This window comes from Penicillium canescens (assembly GCF_028828765.1).
Source record: "Penicillium canescens strain IBT 15451 chromosome Unknown utg000011l_segment0_segment0, whole genome shotgun sequence".
In the NCBI taxonomy this organism is placed as follows: domain Eukaryota; kingdom Fungi; phylum Ascomycota; class Eurotiomycetes; order Eurotiales; family Aspergillaceae; genus Penicillium; species Penicillium canescens.
This window is the reverse complement of record NW_026703973.1, coordinates 2,528,535-2,555,277: the sequence shown is the minus strand read 5'-3', so window position 1 is coordinate 2,555,277 and position 26,743 is coordinate 2,528,535. Positions and strand designations below refer to the sequence as shown.

At 48.6% G+C, this 26,743-nt stretch overlaps 10 protein-coding genes across 10 annotated transcripts; 4 read left to right on the top strand and 6 right to left on the bottom strand.

Annotated features, from left to right (window-relative positions):
* Window positions 1–70: 70 nt before the first annotated feature.
* Window positions 71–1,184, bottom strand: N7446_013688 (Vps55 family protein; the record flags this gene model as incomplete). The annotated part of the gene is made up of 4 exons (XM_058522428.1): window positions 71–511; window positions 637–850; window positions 907–1,006; window positions 1,042–1,184. The coding sequence occupies 4 exons, from the start codon at window positions 1,182–1,184 to the stop codon at window positions 378–380; spliced, it is 591 nt and encodes a 196-aa protein (XP_058365905.1). The 3' UTR covers window positions 71–377.
* A 152-nt stretch (window positions 1,185–1,336) lies between these two features.
* pre5 (proteasome core particle subunit alpha 6) lies at window positions 1,337–2,231 on the top strand (the record flags this gene model as incomplete). Its single annotated transcript, XM_058522427.1, has 3 exons — window positions 1,337–1,374; window positions 1,431–1,542; window positions 1,608–2,231. 3 exons carry the CDS (start codon window positions 1,337–1,339, stop codon window positions 2,229–2,231), a joined length of 774 nt encoding a protein of 257 aa, XP_058365904.1.
* Window positions 2,232–2,471: 240 nt separating this feature from the next.
* N7446_013686 (LOG family protein) lies at window positions 2,472–3,365 on the bottom strand (the record flags this gene model as incomplete). Its single annotated transcript, XM_058522426.1, has 2 exons — window positions 3,307–3,365; window positions 2,472–3,153 (listed from the first exon to the last, which is right to left on the bottom strand). The coding sequence occupies exons 1-2, from the start codon at window positions 3,345–3,347 to the stop codon at window positions 2,472–2,474; spliced, it is 723 nt and encodes a 240-aa protein (XP_058365903.1). The 5' UTR covers window positions 3,348–3,365.
* Window positions 3,366–4,926: 1,561 nt separating this feature from the next.
* On the bottom strand, window positions 4,927–6,072 carry med6 (mediator complex subunit MED6; the record flags this gene model as incomplete). The annotated part of the gene is made up of 3 exons (XM_058522425.1): window positions 4,927–5,478; window positions 5,567–5,928; window positions 5,982–6,072. 3 exons carry the CDS (start codon window positions 6,070–6,072, stop codon window positions 4,927–4,929), a joined length of 1,005 nt encoding a protein of 334 aa, XP_058365902.1.
* A 367-nt stretch (window positions 6,073–6,439) lies between these two features.
* On the bottom strand, window positions 6,440–8,860 carry pabA (aminodeoxychorismate synthase pabA; the record flags this gene model as incomplete). Its single annotated transcript, XM_058522424.1, has 1 exon — window positions 6,440–8,860. One exon carries the CDS (start codon window positions 8,858–8,860, stop codon window positions 6,440–6,442), a length of 2,421 nt encoding a protein of 806 aa, XP_058365901.1.
* Window positions 8,861–9,541: 681 nt separating this feature from the next.
* N7446_013683 (histidine kinase-like ATPase domain-containing protein) lies at window positions 9,542–15,058 on the bottom strand. The gene is made up of 2 exons (XM_058522423.1): window positions 14,769–15,058; window positions 9,542–14,710 (listed from the first exon to the last, which is right to left on the bottom strand). The coding sequence occupies exons 1-2, from the start codon at window positions 14,894–14,896 to the stop codon at window positions 9,634–9,636; spliced, it is 5,205 nt and encodes a 1,734-aa protein (XP_058365900.1). The 5' UTR covers window positions 14,897–15,058; the 3' UTR covers window positions 9,542–9,633.
* Window positions 15,059–15,437: 379 nt separating this feature from the next.
* N7446_013682 (TRAPPII-specific subunit TRS120) lies at window positions 15,438–20,305 on the top strand. Its single transcript, XM_058522422.1, has 3 exons — window positions 15,438–15,715; window positions 15,790–16,766; window positions 16,825–20,305. The coding sequence occupies exons 1-3, from the start codon at window positions 15,550–15,552 to the stop codon at window positions 20,086–20,088; spliced, it is 4,407 nt and encodes a 1,468-aa protein (XP_058365899.1). The 5' UTR covers window positions 15,438–15,549; the 3' UTR covers window positions 20,089–20,305.
* Window positions 20,306–20,495: 190 nt separating this feature from the next.
* N7446_013681 (uncharacterized protein) lies at window positions 20,496–21,601 on the bottom strand (the record flags this gene model as incomplete). The annotated part of the gene is made up of 3 exons (XM_058522421.1): window positions 20,496–21,143; window positions 21,206–21,272; window positions 21,330–21,601. The coding sequence occupies 3 exons, from the start codon at window positions 21,599–21,601 to the stop codon at window positions 20,496–20,498; spliced, it is 987 nt and encodes a 328-aa protein (XP_058365898.1).
* A 1,725-nt stretch (window positions 21,602–23,326) lies between these two features.
* On the top strand, window positions 23,327–23,746 carry N7446_013680 (uncharacterized protein; the record flags this gene model as incomplete). The annotated part of the gene is made up of 1 exon (XM_058522420.1): window positions 23,327–23,746. The coding sequence occupies one exon, from the start codon at window positions 23,327–23,329 to the stop codon at window positions 23,744–23,746; it is 420 nt and encodes a 139-aa protein (XP_058365897.1).
* Window positions 23,747–25,404: 1,658 nt separating this feature from the next.
* Window positions 25,405–26,349, top strand: N7446_013679 (histidinol-phosphatase; the record flags this gene model as incomplete). Its single annotated transcript, XM_058522419.1, has 1 exon — window positions 25,405–26,349. The coding sequence occupies one exon, from the start codon at window positions 25,405–25,407 to the stop codon at window positions 26,347–26,349; it is 945 nt and encodes a 314-aa protein (XP_058365896.1).
* Window positions 26,350–26,743: the final 394 nt, after the last annotated feature.

Genomic DNA, 26,743 nt, shown 5'->3' with positions numbered 1-26,743 from the left:
CTGAAATCCGCGCGCGGGGTCACGTGGCGTACAGATATAGTTAAACCATGCCGGACAAAGGAGAAGAATCCTTTGTCTGAGGAGCGAATTGATTCAAATGTTACGAATTTGCCAGAAAGTTTCTATATCCATTGTGTTATAGTACACATAAAGTAGCACGGCCAAGTATCGAGTCACGGGAGCCATCGCAGCCATTCAAGCTAGACACCCGGACCAAATACAGATCACTCATACAAAGCATATCAATCATACGCTGAAATCAAAAGAAATAATGAAGAAAGACGGATATCAAGAAGTCAGAGCCCGCGAGGTCACTTGGTCTACAATATAGCCCATACAGTCCATGTAGTCCAAGGGCGGCGCACCCCAGTTTGCGATCAGAACTCTTCCTGTTCCTGGAAGAACATTGAGAAGCTAATAATGGTTCCGTAAATCAAAAGGCCTCCGAGAATGGACATGATCATTGCGGGGATCTCGATCGCACCGCTGTGGGCGAGGACGATGGGAAGTGCTGGAGACAGTTAGCGAACTGGTCAAACGGAGAATAACACAGCAGATATAGATGCATGTCATAGACCATATCAGGATCAGACTGATCAAAAACAACATGCCCCTCTTGAGTTGACAGATACGTACCAATGCCAGTCAGAACCAAAAATCCAGTCATGAATCGCCCAAAGTCCATCGCAGAGTTGCTCGAGCTATCCATGAAATCGTCGGGGTTTGCGCATCGTTGGCAAATCCAGTTGGGGAGGGGCGCAACGACATAGATGCCGACGACCAGCAGCGGCCAGTACTTATGCCATAGCGCGGAAGAGAGGATAACGAGGAGGAAACCAATGGCAAGAACCTGGTTAGGGGTTAATAAGTCAATATTCGCTCGACAAGCTGTCAAGCTCAACGTACAAATGAAAGCGCGATGATGGTCTTGAGTCCAGCCGCCATGATTGCGGAGACACCGAAGTCCGATTGATGAGACTTAAGGTGAAAGGAGGTGTTGAACGGTCTGGATAAAACCAAAGGAAGATATCAAGAGTAGACTGATAATCACAGCCCCATTGGCCGGGTGCAGGAGAGCAGAGAGAGACGGTCACAGGGCGCCAGTTGGAGATGAGCTCGAGAATGAGTGACGTTGGCAGCCTGAAGGTCACTGGATGTGGTGGCCTCAGGCCACAACAGCTCATGCTTCACACCGCGTCACTTTACTGCCTGCTCCAGCTCCCCATTCTCTCTCCATCTCCGGTTTATCCCTCGGGCTCTTGTGTTGCTGTTTACCTTGATTCTCGAACCCCTCTCCTCCATCTATCTCTATATCCATTCAGCCATCACCGCCGCCATGTTCAGAAACAATTACGACAACGATGCCGTCACCTTGTAAGACTACCCCGACCTTCCTCCGATCCATCAGATGCTAACTCGGGCGATAACAGCTCCCCACAAGGCCGTATCTTCCAGGTAGAATATGCACAGGAAGCCGTGAAGCAAGGATCCGTCGTGGTGGGATTGGTGAACAAGACACATGCCGTGCTGGTTGGACTCAAGGTTCGCAGAACACCACCGAGAAACGACCAGCGAATCTGAAAATTAACATCTGAATTCCCAACCAGCGCAACGCAGAAGAGCTCTCCTCGTACCAGAAGAAGATCATCGAGATCGACTCGCACATGGCGATCGCCATCGCCGGCCTCGCATCAGACGCCCGCGTCCTCTCAAACTTCATGAAGCAGCAATCCCTCGGCTCGAAGATGACCTACGGCCGGCCCATTCCCCTGGACCGAATCGTCGCCCAGATTGGTGACCGCGCGCAGACCAACACCCAGCACTACGGGAAACGGCCATACGGTGTAGGTCTCCTGGTGGCCGGTGTTGACGAGGCTGGACCGCATCTGTTCGAGTTCCAGCCCTCGGGTCTGACCCACGAGATGGTTGCTTGTGCTATTGGTGCGCGCTCGCAGATGGCGCGTACGTATCTGGAGAGGAACTTGGACAAGTTTGCGGATTGCAGTCGTGATGAGCTTGTTCAGCACGGTTTGCGTGCTCTTAAGGAGACTCTGTCTCAGGATAAGGAGCTTACGGTGGATAACACTTCCGTTGGTGTTGTGGGAGTGACTAATGGCAAGAAGGAGAGCTTCAAGCTGTACGAGGGTCAGGATACGGCCCCGCTGCTTGAGGTGCTGGAGCAGTCTGAGCAAGCTGGTGGGGAGGGCGAGTCCATGGAGGTTGATTCATAATCATCTCATTTGGTTTAATGATGCATAGACATGAAATCTGCTTATGCTTTGTCTGTTAATGGTCTCTGTTATGTCAATCATCGATTTGTAAGGCTGTTTCTAACGAAGTAAATCTACTTGTGTATGTCTATATCCAGCTCCTGAACAGCCAAACACAGTCCAAACCCCGAAATAAAACCGAAAAGACAAGACAAGTGTCTATGTATATTCACGTCCAGTCGTCTCATCCATAACAATTGCTCATTCCTGTCCCCAGTTCAACCGCATCCGACCCTGACTGACTCGATAAGCCAACAACCTAGGGAAGACTTCCGCAGGGTCCCTAGCCTCAACCAAAATTCCCCCGTTATCAGAAGAGATATACCCCTCCTGCACAGCATTACGCACCCAAGCCAACAACCCATCCCAATACCCATTAATATTCAACAACACAACACCAACTTTATGAATTCCCAGCTGATTCCAGGTAGTCATCTCCATAACCTCCTCAATAGTCCCAAATCCACCAGCCAGCGAAACAAATCCAGACCCGGGCCCACCTTCCAGCACCTTAGTCGCCATCAAACGCTTGCGCGTATGCATATCAGGAACGACAGTGGTCATGCCGTACTCGGATTCGGGGATTCCATTCTCTTCAGTAGAACCAGAGATGACTCGCTCGGCTGTCTTGCCGCCAGACTCTGTGTTGCCGTTCTGGTGCTCGCGCATGCCGCTGTCCGTTGCTACCTTCACCAGCGCGCGGGGGATGATGCCGTGCACGGCTTGAGGGCCGGAGAGCTTGACCAGGGTGCGGGCTACTTCGCCCATTAGGCCGGTTGTGCCGCCGCCGTAGACAAGTTGCACTTTGTGCTTGTGCAGCTCTTCGGCTAGGATTCGTGCTGCTTCCATGTGGACTGGGTTCTTGCCGGATCCTGAGCCACAGCTGGTTTCCCCGTTGGGGAGTTTGTTAGCTTCATGATTCTTGGTGTATATCATGTGTTTGTATCAGGTTCTCATGGAAGTTTCATATTGGGGTAAGGTAGAATGGTAGGGCCAGGTTGCGGGTATCTGATGAGATGGTGGGGTATTGACTCACAACACGCAGACCACGGCTGGCTTGGTTTCCGAGTCCGCCATTATGGAACTCAAGTGAGGATTGAGGGTAGAGAAGAATATTAAACTGGTAATGTCTTTGAAAGAGGAGAAATGAGTAGAAGAGAAGCAAGAAACCTTGGAAGAGCAGCCGAAAGTAGAGGAACCTTATCGATAAGACAAGGTTCAGCCTCAACTACACTAACAACCCGTACTCCGTCACATTGAACACTTTACGGCTTGAGGCCCGGGCAAGACTATAGATACAGAATAGTTAAGTTCTAATTAGTTTTGAGAGGACACAATTTATATGGAAGATTGCTGATGGCTAACCAGCGAAAGCACGATATAGCTATGCTATAGTCATGTTATATTTGCTAGGACGCCCTTTATACTCAGCACTACTCGTAATAGCACCTTGTCACATATATTCTTCATAAAACCTTTGCCTCCGTGTATCTCTGTTCCTTCACTTCCACATACCACATTCCCTGTGAATCCATTCTGTCCAGTGCTTCATTGAACTCTGAAGAATCTGTAAATACTAAAGTACCCAAACTGGAGGTCAAATATTGGCCACTCCAAAAACTAATACATATATCCCTCCCAGCGTCGGCCACACAGTTTCTGACATGAAGTCTGAGCGAGCTAGACCTTCTCCAAGCAAGACCGCCCTCGGTCGAAAGAACACCAAGCGAAAAAGATGCGAGACTAAGCCTACCAAGTTGAAGCGCGAATCCAAATAGCTCAACAACATCGGAGGTTTGAAGGGCGAACTCAGAGATCTCAATACTGGAGACGTGAACAGCGAATATTATGAGCCCCGAAAGGGTGTCAAGCAAGAAGAAACCTCTACAGACAGAGCCGCGACCCTGCTGAATGCAGCATCTCTTCTGGCTCCGGAGCCAGAGAATGATAGCGAGACTCAAATTGTCCCACGGGGGGAAGAGAAAACAGTCGAAACAACCCGAGACCTTTGATCACCGGGAACAGCCCCGAAACACTGGAGCTGGGGATACCCTCCGGAAGAAGTGTCGGAAGGTTAGCTTGAGCTGGTTCAATATCGCTCGTGTAAAATTGATCCGCGCATTCAAGAGTCTCGGCGTGGATCATAGCTGATCTTTGATATTTGACGTTGGGATTGTCATAAACAGTTCTTATTGTAGACTTTGCTGCATCGAAACAGCTGGGCTCTCTAGTCCTTGCATATGGCACTGAGGCAAGTTCTTATTGGATAAAGTACATGCGCTCTTGAAAATGTGACAGGACTATCTCTAAACTAGTTGATTAAGTGTGATCAGATTTCGCCGGCATTCCGATGCCTGTTTACTATACTATATATATCCAAGGTAAAAGATTGGATGCTGCAGTTAGAAAAAAATACCTTTCTGATCGAGAAGACAAATTGCCTCCAATGCCTTTCTCGTGCTGGCTCGGTGGTTAAGTATTGCTTTACAATGGAATGACCTACGAGCAAGAGTTGGCTTCCACTTCAATTACAATAAAATACTCCGCAATCCACAAATGCTCTTTCTGAATACTGTGCTTCCCCGGCCTGAATAAACAATGCAATGCACAAAACGCCCAGAATCACAAAAGAAAAGGGGGGTATCGAGAAAACAAATCAAACCACATTCCGACTCTTCTTCCTCTTCCCCCGATCTCCACCAGAACTAGGCGGCGAAGCACCCTTATCAGACCCCTTCGGCGTCTCAACACGAACCTGTGGTGTAGTCGCCCGCCCAGGCGGACCAGAAGCAGGAACACTCAACGACGAAGGACCTGCGCCGGCTTTAGGCGCGGCCTGCTTACCAGCACCGCCGCCCTCGCCGCCCGTTCGTGATAAGATGAACGAGCCTGGTTCACCGGCGAGGGGGTTCTCGTCCATGAATTCGTCGCCGTAGCGTGCTAGCAGGCTGAATGATTCCGCTAGGCTGCGGGTGTCTTGGTAGTTTGAGCTGATGGCTGAAACGCCTAGGTTTGTTTTTGATATTGATTGTGTGTCGCTGAGTGCGTCGGGCATTGGTGTTGATTCTTTGCTTTGTTGGGAGGATTGTTGGTTTGGTTCTTTGCTGCGGACTCCTGGTGGCATGTATGTGTGGCCGTAGGAGGGGGTGAAGGTCGGCAATGTTGAGGCGGTTTTCATAAATCGTGATAGTGATGTAACGGCTGATAGCTGCAAGTGGGAGGAAAAACACAAAGATGTTAGCATGCCATTCTGATCTCGTGGTTGGTGGTGGATTCAAAAAGAGAACAGAACATACAATTCGGTTTCCGACAACACTGGCAACTGAAGGAGCCATGTAGATTGCGTCGCCCACAACAAAGAACGTCGATATGACGGACACTTCATCTTCAAATCCACTCCTCTTTCGCCGGTTCTGTTTCCGGATTACCCAGATGTTGGATGGTTCGTGGGCAAAACTGGTATCTGTCTGTGCCGCTGCTTGAAGGGGGTCATAGGAGACGACAAACTCCAGACCCTGCATGGTCTTCAATCGGCCTTCGAAAGCTTCGCGCGTTTCGACGAAATGGCGGAAGGCCTCGTTGTAGTTGGCCTGGATGGCGAGGGAGGCATTGTTGGAGGTCGCGTCAAAGAAAGGGGATTCGGCAAAGTAGAAGAGAACTGATTAAGAGGATCGTTAACTTCTGTTCATGTTTATGAGGGCTACTACTGACTGTTGTTCGAATGGAGGAATCCTCCCATCATCTGGACGTGCGGGGGAGACCGCCACATTATCTCCTCCATTGGGGCGCCTTGGGTCGCCATAATGGGCGCTTCAATAGATAGACTGGGTGTAATAAGACTTATGAAAAGTCACAGACTTTTGGAGACTTGAGAAAAGCGCAAGGAAGCTCGGAAGTTGAAGCTACGGATAAAAAGATTGTTTGGTTTGTTTGCACCGAGCTCCATAGCGATAAGAGACAGAGTTGATGTCTGCCTCTATATTTCTTTGTTGAAATTTATATGCAATGTTAAATACAAATATATACCCAAACTCCATCGCTGAATGTTGAATCGAATCTCTATCCATCTCTATCCCATATAAGTAGATCCGCATGTTGAAAGCAAGAGCGTGGATCATAATGCAATCTGGACTATTGACAAGTCCAAAGACTGGAACCACATAGACAAACTAAGAACTATAAGCAGACTTCTCACTTGAATCGAGGGGTGTGAAGATATTGCAAACCACGCGTAATTTGGTGAGCATTTCTTCCCATTCTCCGTCCGCCGTGCTGAGCATGGTGATAGCTCCGCCGGCACCAATGCGCCAAGTCTGCTGGTTGTTCTCAGTGTCTTGACCAGACGCACAGGTAAATGCCGAGCGGATCACAACTGAGAAGCTCCCGCCTCCACCGAGGTCCAGGAAACCCATGGCGCCGGAGTAGATACCGCGCTTGCGATCCTCAATTGTTCGCAGGTGCATGCAAGAGCGCTCTTTTGGAGCACCAGTCATTGAGCCTGGGGGTAGACACCGCTGCAAGGTAGTCAGGCCGTGGACGGCCATGTTGGAGGTCTTCAGCTGGGGGATATCCCGGACGGCGAAACCGGGTTGATTGGGGCGAATCTTTCCCTTGACGTGCGTGATCATTGAGTAGACTCGCCCGTAGTCTGCAACCTCCAGCAGTTTCTCAACATGGACGCCGCCGGATCCGCAGATACCATACAGATCATGGCGGATCAAATCCGCGATCATCAGGTTCTCGGCCATCTCCTTGGTCGAGCCTAGGATCTCGCAGGCTTTCTCGAAGGTCATGTCCGGCGATTTGCGAACAGTGCCTTTCATTGGCTTCATCTCTAGCGTCGACTCGCGATCCCAGTTGAGGAAACATTCTGGGCTGCTGCTGGCGATCTTGGTATCTCCTAGGTCTGCAAAGGCGCTGAATGCAGAGGGGTTGTATTTCATCAATCGCTTGAAGAGTTTCCAAGGGAACGCGACGCGATCGGACTCTTCTTCCGGAACTGGCAAGGTGATTGATGTTTCACAACTCAGACATAGTTCATAAGATTCACCAGCCTCGAGTTCTTTCTTGCAAGACTCGATCTGACGTTTGTACTTGTCTTCCTCTGGAAATTGAATCTTGGCTTCGCGAAAAATCGAGTTCAACAATGGATCAAATATTGGGTCATTGCTAACCATTGAGAAGTCCTGAAGCAGTTGCAGGTTTTCATCAAGCCATCCTGCAGGGGTATTGTCGTCTTCACGAGTGGACTGAATGACGATGTTGCCAGTGACGTTGTCCAAAACGATACTTCTTTCGCACCACAAAAGACTGACATCAGGCGGGTCCGCAAACGGAGAATTATTATACGAAGGCTTTTCAGTGCTAGACTTCGCTGACGTCGATGCCTGCGGGCGTTCCGAATGAGGAAGACATGTAAGTCCAAGTTCGTAGGAAAAATAGCCAAGGAATCCACCCCAGAAAGGAACATCAGGGTTTCCAGAATGGACTTTCTTCATATCCATCAAGTAACGTAAAGCGTCCCAAAGTTGAGCCACGGCAAGAGTACTCTCATCCACTTTGCAGTCACCATGCAGTTGAAGCATCCGGAGCTTGTGTGTCTCGACATGATATTCGAACCGCCAAGAGTCCGGACTGGGCACAGAGGCGATCGTATATCGCCCGTTAGATTGGAACAGAACTGTGGGGGAACCTGGCTTGTTGAAGAGTTCGCTAATCGTCTCTGCGGTCAAGCCATGTCGCTTGAAAGACCGAGAAGCCGAAACGGAAGAAGTGGATTTGCACCACTGCAGCATTTCATATGCAGATTCAGGGAACGGGCTGGCAGCTGTGTGGGGGCTGATGACCGTCTCAGGGAGGGGCTCGCATCCGCCACGTCCATTGATCTTGTTGAATGCAAGAGCCTTCTTCCACCAGTTCCGTAGAAGTGTCTTGCAGGCGTCGATTTCGGATTTGCAGGACTCGGGATGGAATTGGACGCCCCAGAAGGGCTTATGCAAGTGCCGGACCCCCATGGGAATCTGTGCATCGGGAAGGTCTTCCAGAGACAGCCAAGCCAAATATTCCAAATCAGCCGGAGTCGATGCAGCCGCGTTGGCATATAGCGAGTGATAAAGAGTCACATCAACAGCCGGGATAAGTTCAAAGATATCCTTCGAGGTAGTGCGGATCTTGTGAATCTGCCCATGAATCGGATATGGCAATTGCTCAATCGGAACGTCATGGTGAAGACAGAGGCTTTGGAAACCGAGACAGATACCAAAAACCGGTAAGAGCTCGGAGTCCTTGAGGTTCCAGATATCGTTCATGATACCAACGTCGGTGGACACATTTGGGTTTCCCGGTCCTGGACCAAGAACAATGGCTTCATAGTGTTGGAGAAAATCGTTCATATTGGAGTTGGGCCATTCCGAGTCGATGGTCATCACTGTGACTTTGACACCCAGCGTTTCCTCGAGCATGGCCACCACATTGTAAGAGAATGAGTCATATGCATCGACATATAAGATGTTTTTGGGCAAGTCAGCATTATGATTGAACACGGGGCTCCCGGTGCTGGGAGCATCCCAATGACCTAGCATTGGCGCCATTGTGTGATACTGTTCAAAGATTATGTATGGAGTGGGGTAGTCGGGTGAAATTGTCAGACCCCGCGATGGCCCCCGGGATCAGTTAGATAATGAGGCTTTCAAAGACGTCTGCAGCTCAGGCCCATCTATTTCCGAGAATGGACCCCAGGAGATCGCCGCTAACCCAGCAGACTGGGGTCAGAGAGTGGCGATATGTGCCAAGCACACCCGGAGGGAATGACGAACAAATGATTGGAAAGAGACACAAGGAGAGAAAAGAACGTAGCAGATCACCACGTCCAAGGCCAGGGAGGAGAAGCTAAGAATGCATGAGGCGTGAAAAATGAAGCAAAGGTCACAAAAAATTAAGGTTGCGAAAAGGGCAAAAGCGGGTACCAACGGATGTGCTCCACCGAGTGGCAAGACGTGTTGACTTGCATATACTTCCTGTATACTTACTATACTTGGTGGTTATTTCTCCGATATGCAGGTAATTTAATTAACCAGTAACTTAAAATTATTGTCAGGCAAAGTATTTGATGTATGATGGACTTCATTGAAAACCGAGTAAGCCCGAGTGGCCCTAATAGGCGAACAAGGGAACCGGGAAAAACCGTTAAATCCCTGAAGATGCCGTCTGCTACTGTGTAGGTTTGAACTGAGACATTCTAACATTCTAAAACATCCTAATTTCCATTGGAGCTACACTATTGATAGGGGAGGGACACAAGGGACATAAACGAGCAAATCGAGCAAATCCAACATCATATGAGGGTATTGAACATTGTAAAAGATCAAGTTTGTCTAGATAGAGACGCCTGAGCCGGCACCTGCAACGAAGCAAGCTTAACAGCAACCTTAGGGAAATACTGCGCCACAAAGCCTTCAGTGTAGTAACTATGCGCCGAGCTGTGGTCCCCGACCAAATTATGCGCCAGCTCATGGCAAAGGATCACCCACCAATACACAATAGCGTCAGAACGGTCGGGGGCGGGATTCTGGAGCAGGGCTTCCTCCTGCAACTGCTGGAAATAGAAATAGTTGCAGAAGATACTGCCTGCCCGGTTAAAGGCGATTGTCTTGCCACCTGGGTCGTAGAAGATGCTGAGACTGTCAGCTCGCATCGAGAAGATTGAACCACAGTCGAGGAGAATCGAGGCGAAGAGATTGAAGCCTGCACGGTTGCTTGCGAGGAATGTGGATCGTTCCGTGACTGTCCTTGTGAACAGTACGTTGACGCCGCTGGGAAGTGTAGCGACGAACTCCAGGTCGTGGCTTGGACGTTCGTCACAGTATGACTTGCTTTCGGAGATTTGGTTCGTCTCCGGTCGGCTATACACATCGGAAGATCCGTGGGGCCGGCATGCTTGGACGGCGGAGAGAAGCTCGGAGTTCAAGCGATGCGGCGAGTTGACAGATACAGGTTGTTCTGGGCGCGATTTCTGGGGGTCGTTGGGAGAATAGGGCGGCGGTGGAGGTGTTGCAGATTCGGGTAGCAAAGATTTGGATTGTTCTCCAGAGCCAGAGAAGCCGGATTTATTACCGTCCAAGCCAAATCGCTTCGATAAGTTGGCAAACAAGCCGCGATTGGGACGCTCAGGCATAGATTCTGGTGGAGGAGCATGTGCTTCCGCTGGTAACATCTTGTTATTGTTTGGTGATTCAGGGAAGACACCCGGCATCGCATTTTGTGCCTGTTGCTCATGTCTGTCGTCCTCCGCACGTTGGGCTTGGGTCGCAGCCCATGCTGCTTCTCTTTCCTCCAAGGCACGCCGTTCTTCTTCAACCTGCTTTTGACGCTTGTCCTCTGCCACCCGGGCTTCCTGGGCCTTTTGTCTCAGAATACGTTCCACGTTGTAACCTCGGGCCCGGAGTTCCAGAAGATCTGTCTTCAACAGCATCTCTAGTGTAAGGGTCGAATGCAGCTTGGGCCGCTTCAGAATCAGATGCACCAATGACTGACTGATCTCATACAGATCATATCGACCCGGGGTGATACACATACCCCAGTTCCTCCCCAATTCTGCGACGATGGCATTTCGCTTTTGTGTGTGTGCAACTCTTCGGCCCTTGAGGGATCTCGTGAGAGATATCGCGGTCACGACCTGAACTTTGAAGGAGTGTTCCAGCCATCGAGTTCCATGCAGGATAGAATCGGCTGGTTGATCATGCAAGAAGAGTCGTGCACGCTCTAGGATCAATTTGTGCAGCTTGACGGCAAGTTTTTGGTCAGCTGCCACGCTGCCAAACCGCGCTTGTTCTTCAACAAGACCACTCAATGGAATGGCACCAAGGGCAGTGTAGAAGTTCTCCAGTGCTTCTTCTTGTGGCGCGGCAAGGATGTGCTCTTTGAACAGATTGAAACTCTGGAAAGCATCTACCACAACAATGTCCTTTGCAGATGCCAAGCTCCACTCTCTGATATCCAGATCGTCGTCTTCATCAAGAGGCTCCTTGGACTTTTCCTTGTCGCCATTATCTGTGCCACGGGGAGGAATATCTCGGCTCGCCATGAGGAATGGAGCTCGTTTCATCTCAATAAAAAGATCCTTATCCTTTTTCAGAGTTGGGAGGTGCTCCGCGAGGGTCCTGAGGAGCATCAAGTATTTCTCAGAACTTTGGAACGCAGCAGAGATGCGAGCTGGCTCTTTGACCAGCATTCGCGCAATCTCGATCTTAGTGGGCTCCCGTTTTGAGCCGACGGCCATGAGGAAGAGGTTCGCTTCTTGGCCGAAATCAACAAAGTCAAAGATTCCCTTGTAGTCTTCTCCGTCTCCAAGATAGCAAAGCCTAGGCGCCACAAGACGGGTTCTGGGCGCCTTTTCGGCTTGACTGTGGATGGCAATTGGAATGATTGGGACCTGGCTAATACGCTGGATATCCTGCGAGGTCAAGTCTGCCACTCGGCCTGCTAAATACTTGAAGACAATGCGAGCATCCTTTTGGGTAGTAGGGGGCTGCTTTGAAAGGACCTGAAGACAGTCCGTCATAGGAGGATGAGGTTTGACTCCAAGTTTTGAGGCATGGGCGTGGAGGTTCTTTCGAAGAATTTTGAAGCCAAACAGAGCTGCACCTTCATCGGTGAAGCATTTCTTAGGCACACTCAATTGATCAGAGTCTTCGATGGGAAGGAATGCCACGGTGACCGCGCTGATATCGAATGCAGCGTACCCATTTGTGTAATACTCACTGAGGAAGTACGACAGAGCCTTGGTTGCTCGGCTGTCTTTCTCTGTACTTCCGGCGGTCATGAGCCGGATGAGTTCAACAGCTGATGGGTAGCTCTTCAGGCCCATCATTGCAAGGAACTTGCCCTCGTTGCTACTGTTGGTATAGATGCCTGGCCACTCGAGCACCGGAAGCCCAAGAGCCCGAAGGGAGTCCTTTGGTTCATAAAGTTCAGATATCTTGTACCGTGTTCCCTGGGAACCGCTGTCGCTTTCAGCAGTACAGATACTCGTACCTTTGAGCCTCTGGATATCGTTTGCAGGAATGTCCTCCCGCACAGAGGTAAGGTATCGAATGAGATCAACGTGATTCCATTTTCTCGGTGTGGGTCCTTTGGCATCGCTGGACGTGGGAGTGTTGATAAGACGATCAAAGATCACACCAAGCTCAACCGTTTTGCGAACACCAAGTGATACCAGGATTTTCTCTTTGACGCCGTTCAATCCATGAACCACGGGAAGGTCATCAAAAAGGCGCACAGATGCAAAGTAGGTCTGAGAAGGCTGTTTCATTCCAAGTCTAGTTGGGATCACAGTATGAGGTTGAAGTATTGAGACAACCGTCTGTTTAGAAGCCTGGCTGAGGGGCTCCCACTGCTTTGATAGAACAGGCAAGATCTGTCCAGAGAATGATGCCGTCTGTGTAATGTCTTGGTCGATGGAAAGGACATTGCGGTCTCCGGCATTGTTGACGAGCCAACGAAGCCAAGGAACAATTTGCAGCTCAACCCAGCCGAGCGCCTCCAGTTCCGGTTTGCCCAGAGATTTGGTAAACCGGAACGGAATTACACTGGGTGGCACAGGGAGGTCTGCTGGAATACGCTGGGGATTCAAGAAACAAGTAATATCCGCGAAAATAATCAATCGAGTGGGATGTCCTTCTTTATCTTCGTCATTGGCCACTGCTACGCGCAATAGACTCTGGACCGACAGTCTATCAAGCTGGCCAGCCACCGTTTTGCGACCAAGCCAGGCAATGAATTCAACAACCTGGTTAGAGCGCAAGGTGCTGGACTCGAGCTCACGTTTGATGTCTGATACCGTAATTTCTGTAACGAGACCGAAATCGGTGAGCCTTTTGACAAAGTCTTTGGCGTTGTTCACAAAATCGTCAGGCAAAGCAGGAATCGAATCCATGAAGCTCAGTTCTTTGGGCGCAATGCGAGTCTGATGGCTGGGGATGACACCGCAGGTAGAAAGGACTTCGATAGAAGCGTTCTTGTTACACATCCAGAATGCATCTTCAATCGTCTGACCCAAAGCCGAGGACGGGGTGGATTCACGGAACACAAATTGATTCGCAGTGTGGATAGCCTCTGGTAGTACATCGACAATGTCTTCCTTTCGAATTTTTGAGCGCGATGGTCCAATCTTTGATGATAATTTGGACTTGATGGTAGCCATTTCCGCGGACCAAGCAATTCGACAAACTACACCAACCGCACGAAGCATCTCGAGATTCCACTTGCTGATATACCGAGTATTCAGGTCAATACTCTCTCTTTCAACAGTAGGAATCACAGATGGTGCAGATACGTGAGCATTTAAGCCAGTAGTCTGCTGTGTAGGGAAACCAATGAACACCCTTCCCGCTTTTGTAGGCAGGATTGATGAAAGGATTTCTGACTGTGATGAAGATGCCCCAGTAGCTATGTTGGCATCATACGAAGGAGTCAAAATGGCAATGGTGGCTCTCTTAGGGGGAGGCTTTCGTGTAGCTCGTTCTAGCTCCTTGCTCAGCGAAGAACTGATAGAAGGCTGGATCGATGCCGTGTTGATATGCAAAAAGACCGATGCGGTCAGCATTGTGTTCATGTTGCTAGACTCTTCCTGGCGCTCATGCTCAGGCTGCTGATTAGTCTGCTTTTCTGGTTGACCAGTAAACTTTGAAAAGAAGCTTCGCAGCGAGCTTGTTGTATCACGGATATTGTCCAGACGGAATATGCTTGCGTTTGGGTTCCATTCCACAATTCGCATCCAGGAAGCGTCAACCTGCGCAATTTCTCGGGTGACTTTGACAATTTTCATTAAACCTTCTTCGGTCTTGGTGTCAATGTCTCTGGGGATTGCAACATCAACACTGGGAGCAGTCTTCTTCGATAGCCGTAAAAGATTCCAATCATCCAGCCATAGTTCTATCTCTTGCAAAGAGACGAATGTGAGACTGCTTGATAAGAATTGACACAGCTGCAATAATGATGGGATCGGAGAAGAGTCGTTGCGGTAGTCCAGAACGAAGGTGGTGTCCTGGCTTGCAGCTTCTCCGAGGTCCAGTCGACGTGTGAACAACGCATTGCCTTTCCAATAGAAAGCCATGGCCTGGCTGCCAGAAGAAACAAATGGTTCTTCGCAGTCGTCAAAAACACTGTAAAATCCAACACCAAATGCTCCGATTTTCGTCTCATCAGGATTTCCGTCTGCAATACGCTTCAGTCGTGCCCAATCCTTTTCACTGAATGGAGAACCATTGTTTGAAATCAAGAGACGCCGAAGAGTGTGATTGTTTATGGTGTGTTTGAGCTGTGCAGTTGGGTCGTTTGTTGATGGGGATGGTACTGTAGTCGAAGGAAGAGTCTCGAACTTGATTGTCACCTTCGTTGCAGAGGCATCGGCGGCATTTTGAATCATTTCTCGAAGTACAGTCCTGTTGGAGTACACATATGTCAGACTTGATTCACAATATAGAAGCGAGCTGCACTTACCATTTACCAGAATAGCGGGCCAGAACCTTTGAGATCAATCCTCTAGTATCAACTGTCACTGCTTCCTCGTCGGCTCCAGACCCCATGGTCCGCGCCTTCAAGGCGTTGAAATCGACGTTCATAGCCATTCTGTAGTCTATCTCGTTGGCTCGTGATAACAAGCTACTTGATTAATATAATAAAAGTTTAGTTCATGGTGTGGCAGCAGAGAGCCGAACTTAGGATCGAGGGTGGTCTAGGCTGCAGTCGGACTTCGACACGTTTGGGTCGATGGCACGAGGTGCCAGCAATCAGCCAACAAAAAACAACGGTATAACGCTGGATAGGATCTAGGATCAAAAAAGAAAGAAACAGAGCATAAGGTGGCGGAGAGAGAGAAGTCGAAGACGACAAACAACTCGGAGACTGCGGAGTTTACTTATCTCTTATCGGGAACTGCCCTCGGTAGCCGCCTTTACGTGAGCTGTACATAACTCCAAGGTACTGGTACCTCGCTACCCACACTATTTAAGTGGGGATGAAAGTACCCTATGTATACTTACGGTAAGCCAAAACCCCCACGTATGCAACATTACCTCAGCCATTTGTTATTCGGAGCTCATCAGGAGGAAACGAAACAAGTTGCTGGCTTTGTCTCCAGATATTATTTGGGATCCTTTGGATCCGGCGCTTGTCCATCTCGGCCTTTATTGCTGAATCACCCAACGCATGACGTCTGGAAGGTCAACTTGAGTGGATGCGGGCTTGACATCGAAACGCCTGCACAACAGCTCTCGACAGCATGGGTGTCGACCCTCTGTCTCCAATTGCGCCTGTGCGCCTTAGAGCACTCCTACTTCCTATCGGAAGGATCAAGCGCTCGCGCTTTTTGAGTTTCGCTGCCCGACTACAAGCCGAGAATGTAGTTCGATTAGGGGATATCAGCCCCGATGCGCGGCCAAACAGAAGTATGCAACCCAACCGCGAGACGCCAGTGGTGGTACCATTTAGCTGCAATGCGTACTAATTTGCTCTTGACTAGACATGTTCTCACCGCTGGCATTTCCGACCGGCGTGATCCTCTACGACCTTTCGTTCTCGGTTCCCCCTACGTCGCACCTCGAATTGTTCCCTTTTGAGATTTACAGAGAACCATTGGTGATTATCGCGATAGCAGATGGAACAGAACTACCACCCAGTACAGGAGGGAACACCCAAAAGCACCCAACTCCAGAGGGACTCGATCAGCTGTTGGAGGAGCTCGATGGAATGAAGGAGAGAAACCCTCGGGCATTGGTGAACCAACTCTTGGTATTCGATCATGAAGGCATGGACAAGGTCACAAACGGACCCGATAATGTTCTCTGGGTTCCGCCGCCTCAGGCCTCCAAAGCCACCACGATGAAGACTGTCCTGTGCGATATCACCTCGGTCTTGCTCTCTGAAATGGACGAATTTGCAAAGACTATCCAGAGTATACCGACAATTGACTCGCCTAAGGCATCTTCTTGGGGCCCGCACCGGAACCCGGAGCTACGACCACGCCCAGTGGACCGACTACTAAATACCTGGAGGATGACTATGCCTGCGCAGCTTCCATCTAATCCCAATGGGGCACCGGATACCCCACTGAGCTCCAATGCCAGCTCCCCAGCTCCTAGCGATCACGAGACTCCTACAACATTTGACGAGATCACGCGATCAATCCACCTATCCAGCCGCACAAACTCAGGCAGCAGGACTCCATCAGTAGCGTCCCCAAAGGAGCATAGCCGTGACCGTATGTCTGTCAGTGGGTTGAGTGCCACTGACAGGACTAAGAACCGAATCAAAGGCCGGGCCGGAGTAGTTATTGGAACTCTTTTCCTGCAGGCAGGAAGGTGGCCAGATGCTCTGAAGGAACTGACAGAAGCCGTGAACAATGCCCGAGCCGGCAGTGACTATATCTGGCATGCCAAAGCGCTTGAATCGATTCTGCTTTGTCTGCTAATGTTTGGATGGGCTGGCATGGACTTCCAGGTATGCGCATACCCAAAACCAAGTAAACCTTGTCGCGGAAAGCTTACATGTTTACTAGATTCCATCGGTTCTGTATCCGGTTGCCGACAAGTCTTCTAAATCTTCCCGGGACTCAGCAACGCCCAGTAGTGCTGGAAACCGGGTCATCTCTCTGCAGAATCTAGCCAACCTCCTGCCAGATCTCGCGCACAACATCTTAAATCTCTACAACCGCGCTGCCAATATCACAGATGAGCCTCTGCCACAACTGGTGTTCTCTGAGACGGTCATTCGATTATCGCGGTTGTTGGTGTCAGCTCGCGTTCGCGACGGTGCTTTAGATGACAATGCCTTGAAACACATTGTGATGAACGAACCTTTGATTCCACTGTTCCACTCAGAACTTCCTAGAGGAACTGTTCTTCTCCGAAAGTCTGAAATTGCGAACTTCTTATACCGGGCGTTGCCACTTTCCGCCGGTGCGGATTTGCCCGCGACTGACGCGGTGCCCATCATAGTCGGTGTCGTGTCCGTGCTTAATATCCTTGATCTACCAAGAAAGAAGGCCTTCATATTGCGCGAACTTCTTTCCGTCATGGTACCAAGCTTGGTTCAAGCACGCAAGATCGGTGCTGCAGAGGTAGGAATTCATCCCGCTGCTGGACTGGCCTCTCTCAGCGATGCCGCTTTTGATGTCAATGCCCTCGATACAGGCTCTGGGAATATGGAAACAAGTGTGCGCCTTCTTCTTGCCACAATTGGAGAAATATACGGTGTTCAACCCTCGTCGTTTTATGAATGGGAGAAGAGATCCAGTCAATCATCCGCTGTTAGCGGACTGCAAGAAGGCTCTGAATATGATTCAGTCTCCAGTATTGCTGAAAGGGCATTCCGACATGTCGTTTTAGATCGGTACGGTGATCTGAACTTGAAGATCGATGTTCTTAAGGCTTGTATCAACTGCTGCGAAGCTCTTCCAGATTTCAATGGCGTTCTTCGCTTCACAGTCGAGCTTTTGCAGACCATCCGAGGAGATATGATGCTAGGGGATGCATACAAAGCCCAGCCGTATCTAGCCCAAGACGAACAAATCCGTCTTCTCAACAATATCAAGCGTACTGTGGGCGCTGGCACCAGACTAGGTGCCGCTGATATGGTTGCGGAATACTGGGATGACTTCTTGGTCCGTGATGTTCAATTGTTGGCACTTCCAGATCCCAAACGCCCCGTGCGTCGGAACAAGACGGAACTAGATGCTGTTACTGCAGGCACTGAGAAGTCGAAAAAGGACCCATTCCTGTACAACCCCTTTGCCAAGGTCAGTAGTAAGGCATTGGAATTGCTCACTGTCACCGATGAGCCTGCCTCGTTCCGGGTGACACTACAAAATCCGTATGAATTCGAGATTGAGATTGAGCACTTGCGCTTAGAGAGTAGCGGTGTGTCGTTCGATGCTGTCGCAGAAAACATCCTCCTTGCCCCTCTGTCTCTTCAGGATGTCACTGTGATGGGCGTCGCTCACGAGCCAGGTAGCCTTAATATCACCGGCTGTATCGTGAAGGTGCGACACTGTCGTATGCGGAAATTCCCCATCTTCAAGACATTCTGGAGGCCGGAACCTGAGGTTAAGTTTAAGCGAACAGGGTTAGGGGCAAAGAAGCCATTGACAGAACGCCCGCTTTCCTGGAGCTCGACAACATCAAAAGATGGCAAGGTGGACATCAAAAAGGGTCCCGAGGCGACAACATGTGAGGTCAAAGTGATCGGCAAGCAGCCCTCCCTTGTCATTGAATCTATGTCATTATCACAGTCGGCCTTAATGGTGCTGGAAGGTGAAGTCAAGTCATTCACTATCACACTCCAGAACACATCTTCGTGCCCTGTGGACTTTGTTCTGTTCACCTTCCAAGATTCAACCACGAGGCAGCTACAGTCCGCTCTCAGCAACAAGGATCTATTGCCCGTTGAGATTTACGAGCTCGAGTTGAAATTAGCAAACAAGCCTGCCCTGCGATGGCGCCGTGAAGGTCCAGACCCCAACGATTGTTCGATTGGAGCTGGCCAGAAGGCAACCTTTACCGTCGATGTTCTAGGCAAGCCTGGTTTGCAGGATACAACCGTGCAAATTGACTACTCCTGCGTTGGCGCAGCTCCTGGTGAATTGCCTGATACATTCTATACCCGGCAACTGTTTGTTCCAGTGACAGTCACGGTTAATGCAAGCGTGGAGGTCGCCCGGTGTGACGTCCTACCATTCAGTGGTGACTTTGCCTGGAAAAACCACATTGAACCACCTGTTGACTCGAAGAAGCCGGATACGTTGCTCTCCACCACTGATCATGATCCATTCTCTCAGGTCCTGACCCGTCTTGGCAACGGGGCCTATGGACCGGATCATTGTGTTGTGCTGCTTGACCTGCGTAACGCATGGCCAAGTCCCCTATCGGTGTGGCTGCGCGTTAGCGAGCACTCCATAGGTGTCTCGTCGGAGGCCACTGAAGATGATCCCAGCGGGAAGTACTCCGTGGGTGGAGAACTGCAACCCGGTCAAGTCTGTCGATTCGTCCTGGTCCTGCCTCGCGTCTACCTCGATAACCCTCATGCTTCTATTCCCGTCGTCAACACCGGAACCCGGAGACAGTTCGTTGTGAGCGCCAACAAGCTCTCCTTCGAAGCTGAGGCAGCCTCACGCGAAGCTTTCTGGTTCCGCGAGGAGCTCCTGAAGAGAGTTCTCGGAGGCTGGAAGGAACCCGCTACAGGACGCGAGGGAAGCATTGACCTCCGAAACGTCCGACTGAACAACCGCATGGTCGAAGCCATGCGTCTCGAGGACATTGAAATGACCTTCTCCTTGATCTCCCCATTTTCATCCGAGACCACCCCAGGAGTAGAACAAACTGGCCGCTCTCGCTTCCACGTGAAGACAGACGATCTCCTTACCCTCACCGTCACCGTCCGCAATCGCTCCTCTCGCGCCATCCACCCCCTCCTCCGTCTCCAGCCCAGTCTCCGCCATCAACCAAACAATGTTGCTCTAGACCTCACGCGCCGCCTAGTCTGGACCGGCATGCTTCAGCAAGCCCTCCCCATCTTGCAAAGCGGCGAGTCCACCACCGCCTCCGTCGGTGTGACTGTTCTCTGTCGCGGAGAGTACGAGTTCGGTGCTAGCGTCGAAGAAGCCCGCCTCCTGCGTCCATCATTTGGCGACGATGATGCTCACGCAGGTGATCCTGCTCACGGCGATGATTATGATGGCATCAAGGATACCTTCGGCGCAGATGTTGTGCGTCGCCGCCGCATCTGGCATGCAAAGGAGCTCTGTATTTTTCATGCGAATGACTAATTTCTGTCTTTTGACTGGTCTGGTCATATTATGTGAGAATGAGCATAGAGACTATTTAGACTCGTCTAATTTCTCTTTTTTGTGTTTGTGTTTTGCGTTCTCCTTTCAGCTCGTTCGATGATGATCATGCCCAGGTGTAGCATACACCCGCCCCTCCCATCTTGTATAAAGCTCTCCCTCTATCCTTGCATTGTTTAAGACATGCATGCTCTCATGAATAAAACAAGTTCCAATGTCTATCAAAATTCAGAGTGGATTTCTTGGATAACTACTCAGTCTACATATCTGCCTCTGGATCTAATAAATACTGCGCTATGACAAGCCGAAATATATCCTATGTACTCTGAAGTAATACAAACCACGTCCCAAGAAAAGGATAAATAATCAAATAGCAATCTCCCTCCCCGTTAATATATGAGTCCGATTCTTCTCAGTCTCCCCCTCAAGACCCCAAACTTAGCCCTAATCCACTCCTCGCTAGTCAGAACACCCCCATCCAAACCCGGCAATCCATCAGCCAACGAAACCATAGGCGCAAGATTCTCCGGTCGCATAAGGAAAGCAAAACTATACCGCTCGCCCATTCCCACACCAGGAAGCGAGGCCACACGATGCAAGACACTACGATAACGACCCCCAGACCACAAACTCATCGCATCACCAAGATTGATAACGGCATGGTTCTCCTTAGGCTCGATATACAGCCAGTCATCACATCCATCGGGCTTTATCTGGAGTCCAGGGGAATCGGCAAATAGCATTGTCAGTGAGCCAAGGTCTGTATGTGGAGTCTGGGGGACGCGGAATTCCTGATCGCCTTTGGATGATGCGGCGTATTTTAGGAGTCGGAGGATATCTGGGGCTGGGGCGTCTGGGCGGTGGAATTTATCCAAGGAATGTGAGGTGGGGAGGCTGAGCGGGCTTGATAGGGCTTCGAAGATGTTTTGGGATATGCCGATGCAGGTTAGGAGGAAGTTTTGGAGAAGGTGGATGTGGTTGTCCAGGAGTCGGGGGTGGATGAAAGGGTTAAAACCGAGGATTCCATTGCGGGGGATCTATATCGTATCAGTTCTGATATGTTTTCATGGGATTGGGGGAGATTGAAGGTATTACACACCGCGTAGCTCTCGAATCCATCCCGTTGGCCTTTGATACCCCCAATGTTGCGGCTGATGGGCTTGTAGCTGTAGAAAGTTAGCAGGCCAGGACAGGAAACAGTCAATCTGCAATCTGATACACACCCATTCAGCTTGAGTTTGCTGATCTGGTCAACATCATACTGCATCTTCTCATCCAGGTCGAGGTCGAACAAGGACTGGCTAAGGCTGTAGATGTTCTGGATTAGATCTGATATCCGGTGCTCACCGTGATCCTCGGTAAAATCCAGATAGAATATGCCATCATCTTGGGCAGCGGCAAAGATCTTTTCTTTTTCCCCGATTGATCCTCTGCGAAGATCCTCTAAGTGGATGGTTTTCAAGTTAGCAAGTGGCAGCGAATTCTCGCTGGACATCGTTTTGAAATTTCGGTGTGGAATCAGTAGAAATCTATATATCGGGGCAGCTCTGTCTTCTTATATTCCTACAACTTAGTCCACCACCACTACCAATCGATTAGATGTATCTCATGCAATAAGGGTGCGTTCCTTCTTTCGAAGTAGGAAACAGGCAGCAAGGAAAGGGATAGAACAGGAAAAGCAAGTATAAAATGCAAATCGAGAATCAAGCCTCTTTTTATCTTCAGGAATGCAACTAATACGAGACGCAGTATCTCTTGGCTCTGTAGGATGTGGGTTCCTTTTTCAAGACATGCGTCTGAAAATTACCCATAAATCAAAGATATACATGTTTACATATAGTTAGAAACAGATAGATCTCTGACTCCGGGAAACTACAGTATCGATGTGGCGTGTATACGTATTTCACGGGCATCCTCAGGGGGACAAAAAAAAGAAAAATAAATCTTGGCTTTGTGCGTCGCCAATAATCGACGGGCGTGCAGGACAAATCATAATTGTCCTGAACATCTAGTCTATGTAGTTGATCTAATTGGCCCCATGCTTTTCGTGTAACTTAAGAAACTTAACAGCGGTCTATACTGTACATATGTATCTGTAGACTGACGACACGATCTACAGCCCAGCTACAGTAGTGTCTTTGCGCTGCTATGCAAAGGAGGAAGAAAACTAACACTTGATAGATATTATTGCGCTACATGCAATAAAATCCCTGTCTTACGTCTCTGGCTTCGACATTTGCATTTACATTGGGTCAGGTATCTGAATATTGTGCCGATTTTCTACACCTTCTTCAACAGATGAGTTTATCGCGGCTTGACTTGTCTTGCAACTGCAATCTAGGCCAGGTATTATGTGTGTAGCTGGTCATGAAATAAGGCAAACATAACTACCAAGCATGAGACGCAAGTGGAATGAAGATCACATGAGTTTGATTTGCTCATTGTGCACTGCCGTACTGCAGATATATGATAAATCAGCACACATGTACGAACTAAATGTAGCTCTTGCAAACCAGATTCTTATCCAGACGGTCTCCCTTGTTGTTTTATCAGCAGTTTGGCTGGTAGTCTATTTTCTCTTCTGTGTCTCGGTTCTGGTATGTCACTCAGGCCTGGAGTCGAGTAATGGCTTTCACCAGATCAACTTATATTTTGTTATTGGAATTTTTAATCTCTTGTCTTCATTTATAAGTAACATCTATTCTTGTTTTGGCATGATTTAAACCTCAGTATGAACTGCATCTTCGCGTCTACCTAGCAGGAGTTATTATATATCGAGATCAAACGATTATTTATAAAACATTCAAATACTTCTCTTCACTCATCCTACAATTGCATTTATCAACCAGGGCTAGGGTGGCTACACCCAAGTCAAGCTCGCAAGCAGATGGCCCTGTTCTTGAAACTCTTTGTTGATACGTATTCACCTTTGTTATACTCCAAATCTTCACCAAAAGAAAATAGAAACAAAGGATCTCAATAATATCTTTGATAGCCTCTATTGTTCTTGTTCAAGTACATTCGGTCTTTATTTTAATTGATCACCACTGACTCGGCGCTAACAGACAAGTATAAAACTACCTTCAATCCCACCACTTTCTCAAGAACCCATCAGCATAAACCAGCTCACCTCTATAAATCATTTATGCAAGATAAGCTCCTATACCCTCCATTCAACTCACCACTCCTCAAATCACAAGTAGTATACTACTCATCCCAAATGACAACCCCAACCCATCCCCCCAGTCTAATCCGCAGAGACGCAACAGACGCCGAACTAGCCTATCTTACGGTCCGCAGAGACTTTTTAGATTCCCTACGTGACCAACATAGAGCCCTGCGTAACCGTAAGGAGATGACCGAAGAGCGACGTTCCGAGATTCTAGAAACGCTTCGTAATCTCGCTTCACAGACGGAAGATATCAAAATTGCTGGACTTCGTATGAAAGATGAGCAGCCTTTGTGTCATGCTGTCTGTGAGAACCGTATTGGATACTTTAATGGTGGGTTGAGTTCTGCTTTTGCATGGGATTGTAATAAGAATCGGGATGAGATTGTTCGACTTATTAATGCTGTTGCTTGGGAGGGGAACAGTGGGGTGCTTTCTGATAAAGTTGATGGGCGGTTGATTTGGAGATAGCTAATTTATTTGCTTGTCTTTTTCGGTTGTTTTTTTGTGGTGTGGTGAGCGTCGGGCCCTAGAAACTGCTGTTCGATATTAATATTTCTATCTAGGGCTGGTTGCGGCTATATCTCACCAGATCTACGTTAAATTCCAAGTGCTACAGGTTGTCACTCTAGAACAGAGTAGCCTCTGGTCATAACAGGTGGTTTTGAAAACGAGGATTGCTCATAGAGTGTCTGACTGAATGTAGCCAAGATCCAGATGTTAGTACGCAGGATTTGCAATTTGATAAGATATTCAATAATCGGTATTGAAAAATAGTACATATTAACGTTTAAGAAATGTAGATGTAGTAGTTAACTAATTTTGATGAATAAAGAAAGTGAAGTGGGAAAAAAAGAATCGTCAGCTAGAGGATTCGAACCTCTGCCCGCGAACGGAATTGATTTCTAGCTGTGGTAATTGTTAGTAAGAATTCTTGAGATGTGTTGCTGGAAATAAACGTACTCAATCGCCTTAACCACTCGGCCAAACTGACTTCATGAAGATTTAATTGTCTAGTTTTACATTATGAGGTGTCTTACGTCTCACGAGTTACACTCAAAAATCAACATTGTAGTAGATATCCATCATAAATTTTGGAGCAGAGTCGCCAAATATTGAGTTCCACTTTCAATTGATACTCTAGAAATCTAGAAAAATCCACTGTTGTATTCAATACTTGGTTGTTAGGGTGACATACTGCGCTAGATATATATTGTTATGCAGGGCACCTGGATATATTAATACTGACATTCATATGCGCTATGCTATAATTGCGCTATTGGCATCAAATATTCCATCATTGTACCAGCAGTTATAATTATGAGACATAGGAATTGAACTTGTAAATGATTGGTAAATAAACGAGATGACTTTTCTACTCCTATGGAGAGAGGAGGGGGTGATGTAAGCTATTGTCACTGAAAGCGTTGAAAACCCACCGACAGCATATGTGATATAGCCAGCAACGGGCGGGTCTGCTCGAAGCTTCGGGCCACAGTATAAATTAATCCGAAGGTGCCAAGTGTTTTAGAGGTAATGTCACCCTTCGGAAATTGTAATGTTCGTCTTCGTAAATTGAAACCCCAGTGTCTTTTCAATTAATTTCTACTTACTCCCCCTTTTTTTTAGGTCGAACGCTTATTTCTAGCCTTAAGTTACTATATATATAGAAAGCTATTACGAATAATCAAATTAAATAAACCTATAGTTATAAACTATCCTATTTACTATAATGTTCTAGGGTATATAGCTTAGGGGTATACGTAGCTCGGGGGTGTGTCTAGCTCGAAGCTGTACGTAGCTTAGAAGTGAATTACGTTAGAGAGGGGCGTAATGAAAGGATATGAAAGAGAGAACGTTCGAAAGGCTATTGCCAAGCAATTTATATTACTAGTGGTCAGATTGAAGCCAATCAGAAGCGATACAAACCATACAAACATGTTAACTGTGGCAGACCAACCTGTTACTGGCGATATGATCAGATTCCTCCTACAGACCCTCGCTCAGTCTATCGCATCTCAGCTACTATCCCAGAGTAATTATTCGTCATTATCTCTATTGTCAATTGTGACAGTTTGTTCACGTTCTGGTGCCGCTATCGGCTGATTGTCTCTATTCTTTGAATGAGGATGCCCTTTTCCCATCATAGCCATTCAGGCCAATTCTGCCCAGGCCATGCCAAGAATTCGCTGGAAGAAGTCATCCAGGCGGCGATTGCAAAGAAAATGAGAGTATTCTGCCTATCTGAGCATATGGTCCGCTGTCGACAAGACTTCTATCCAGAGGAGATCGTTGCCGGGGACACAGAAGCTGGCTTGATCGAGAATGAAGCTCGCTATTTCGCCGAGGCGCTGCGGCTACGCGACCAGTATGCTCAGCAAATTGAGATCCTGATCGGGCTGGAAATCGACTGGATCCGACCGGAATCTTTCATGCTTATTGAACGGTCACTCAGCCGATTCCCGTTCGAGTTCTTCGTCGGGTCTGTACACCACATGCATGAAATCCCCATCGACTATGACCGCGAGATGTATGTCCAAGCCCGGGATGTGGCCGGTGGAACGGATGAACGCCTTTTTGCTGATTACTTTGACGCTCAACTTGACATGCTGCGCAAGCTGAGACCGCCGGTCGTCGGCCATTTCGATTTGATCCGATTGAAGAGTGACGACCCGGACCAAAGCTTTACACAGTGGCCGGGCGTGTGGGAAAAGATTCTACGGAATCTAGACTTCATAGTCAGCTATGGAGGCCTAGTAGAGCTGAACTCCGCGGCTCTGCGAAAGGGCATGGCTGAACCATACCCCAAAGCCGAAATTTGCAAGGCGTTTCTCGTCCGAGGGGGCCACTTTTGTCTATCTGATGACAGTCACGGCGTTGATCAGGTCGGGCTCAACTTTCATCGCATCCTGCCGTTCATCGATGCCGTAGGAATATCGTCCCTTCATTTCTTACGGTTGGCTTCCGACGACGAAGGGGGATCTTCTCGTCCAATTGACACTCGATTTCTTCGGACACGAGTCTGCTCTGTCCCAGTGGATGAGATTAGGACGATGTCTTGCTTCAGCGAGTAGTATGTTTTAAAGTTGTGCCATTTCAACACGGCAAAGAGTGGCCAAAGCCGGTGAGGCCCAAGAGGCCTATTCAGACTGTCCAGCACACGCGTTACCCATTTCTTGCGAGAAACTAGCCGCAGGCAATACCCTAGGTGACGAAAAGAATACCCCAATAACAGCTCGACTAGACTCTGTTGATGAAGATCATACAATCTACATGTATTTTGCAGTTACAAGGTGCCTTTGATCTCACGATCTACGCCTTCTGTAAAATTTAAATAGAAGCTAAAATCCACTAAAGTAAAATTTGAGTAGAACTAATTGCCGAAGATTAAATTCTTTTGTTCGGTTTGTTACTTTATAGGTCTAGAAAATCCACTGTTATATGCAATAAATTGGTTGTTAGGGAGAC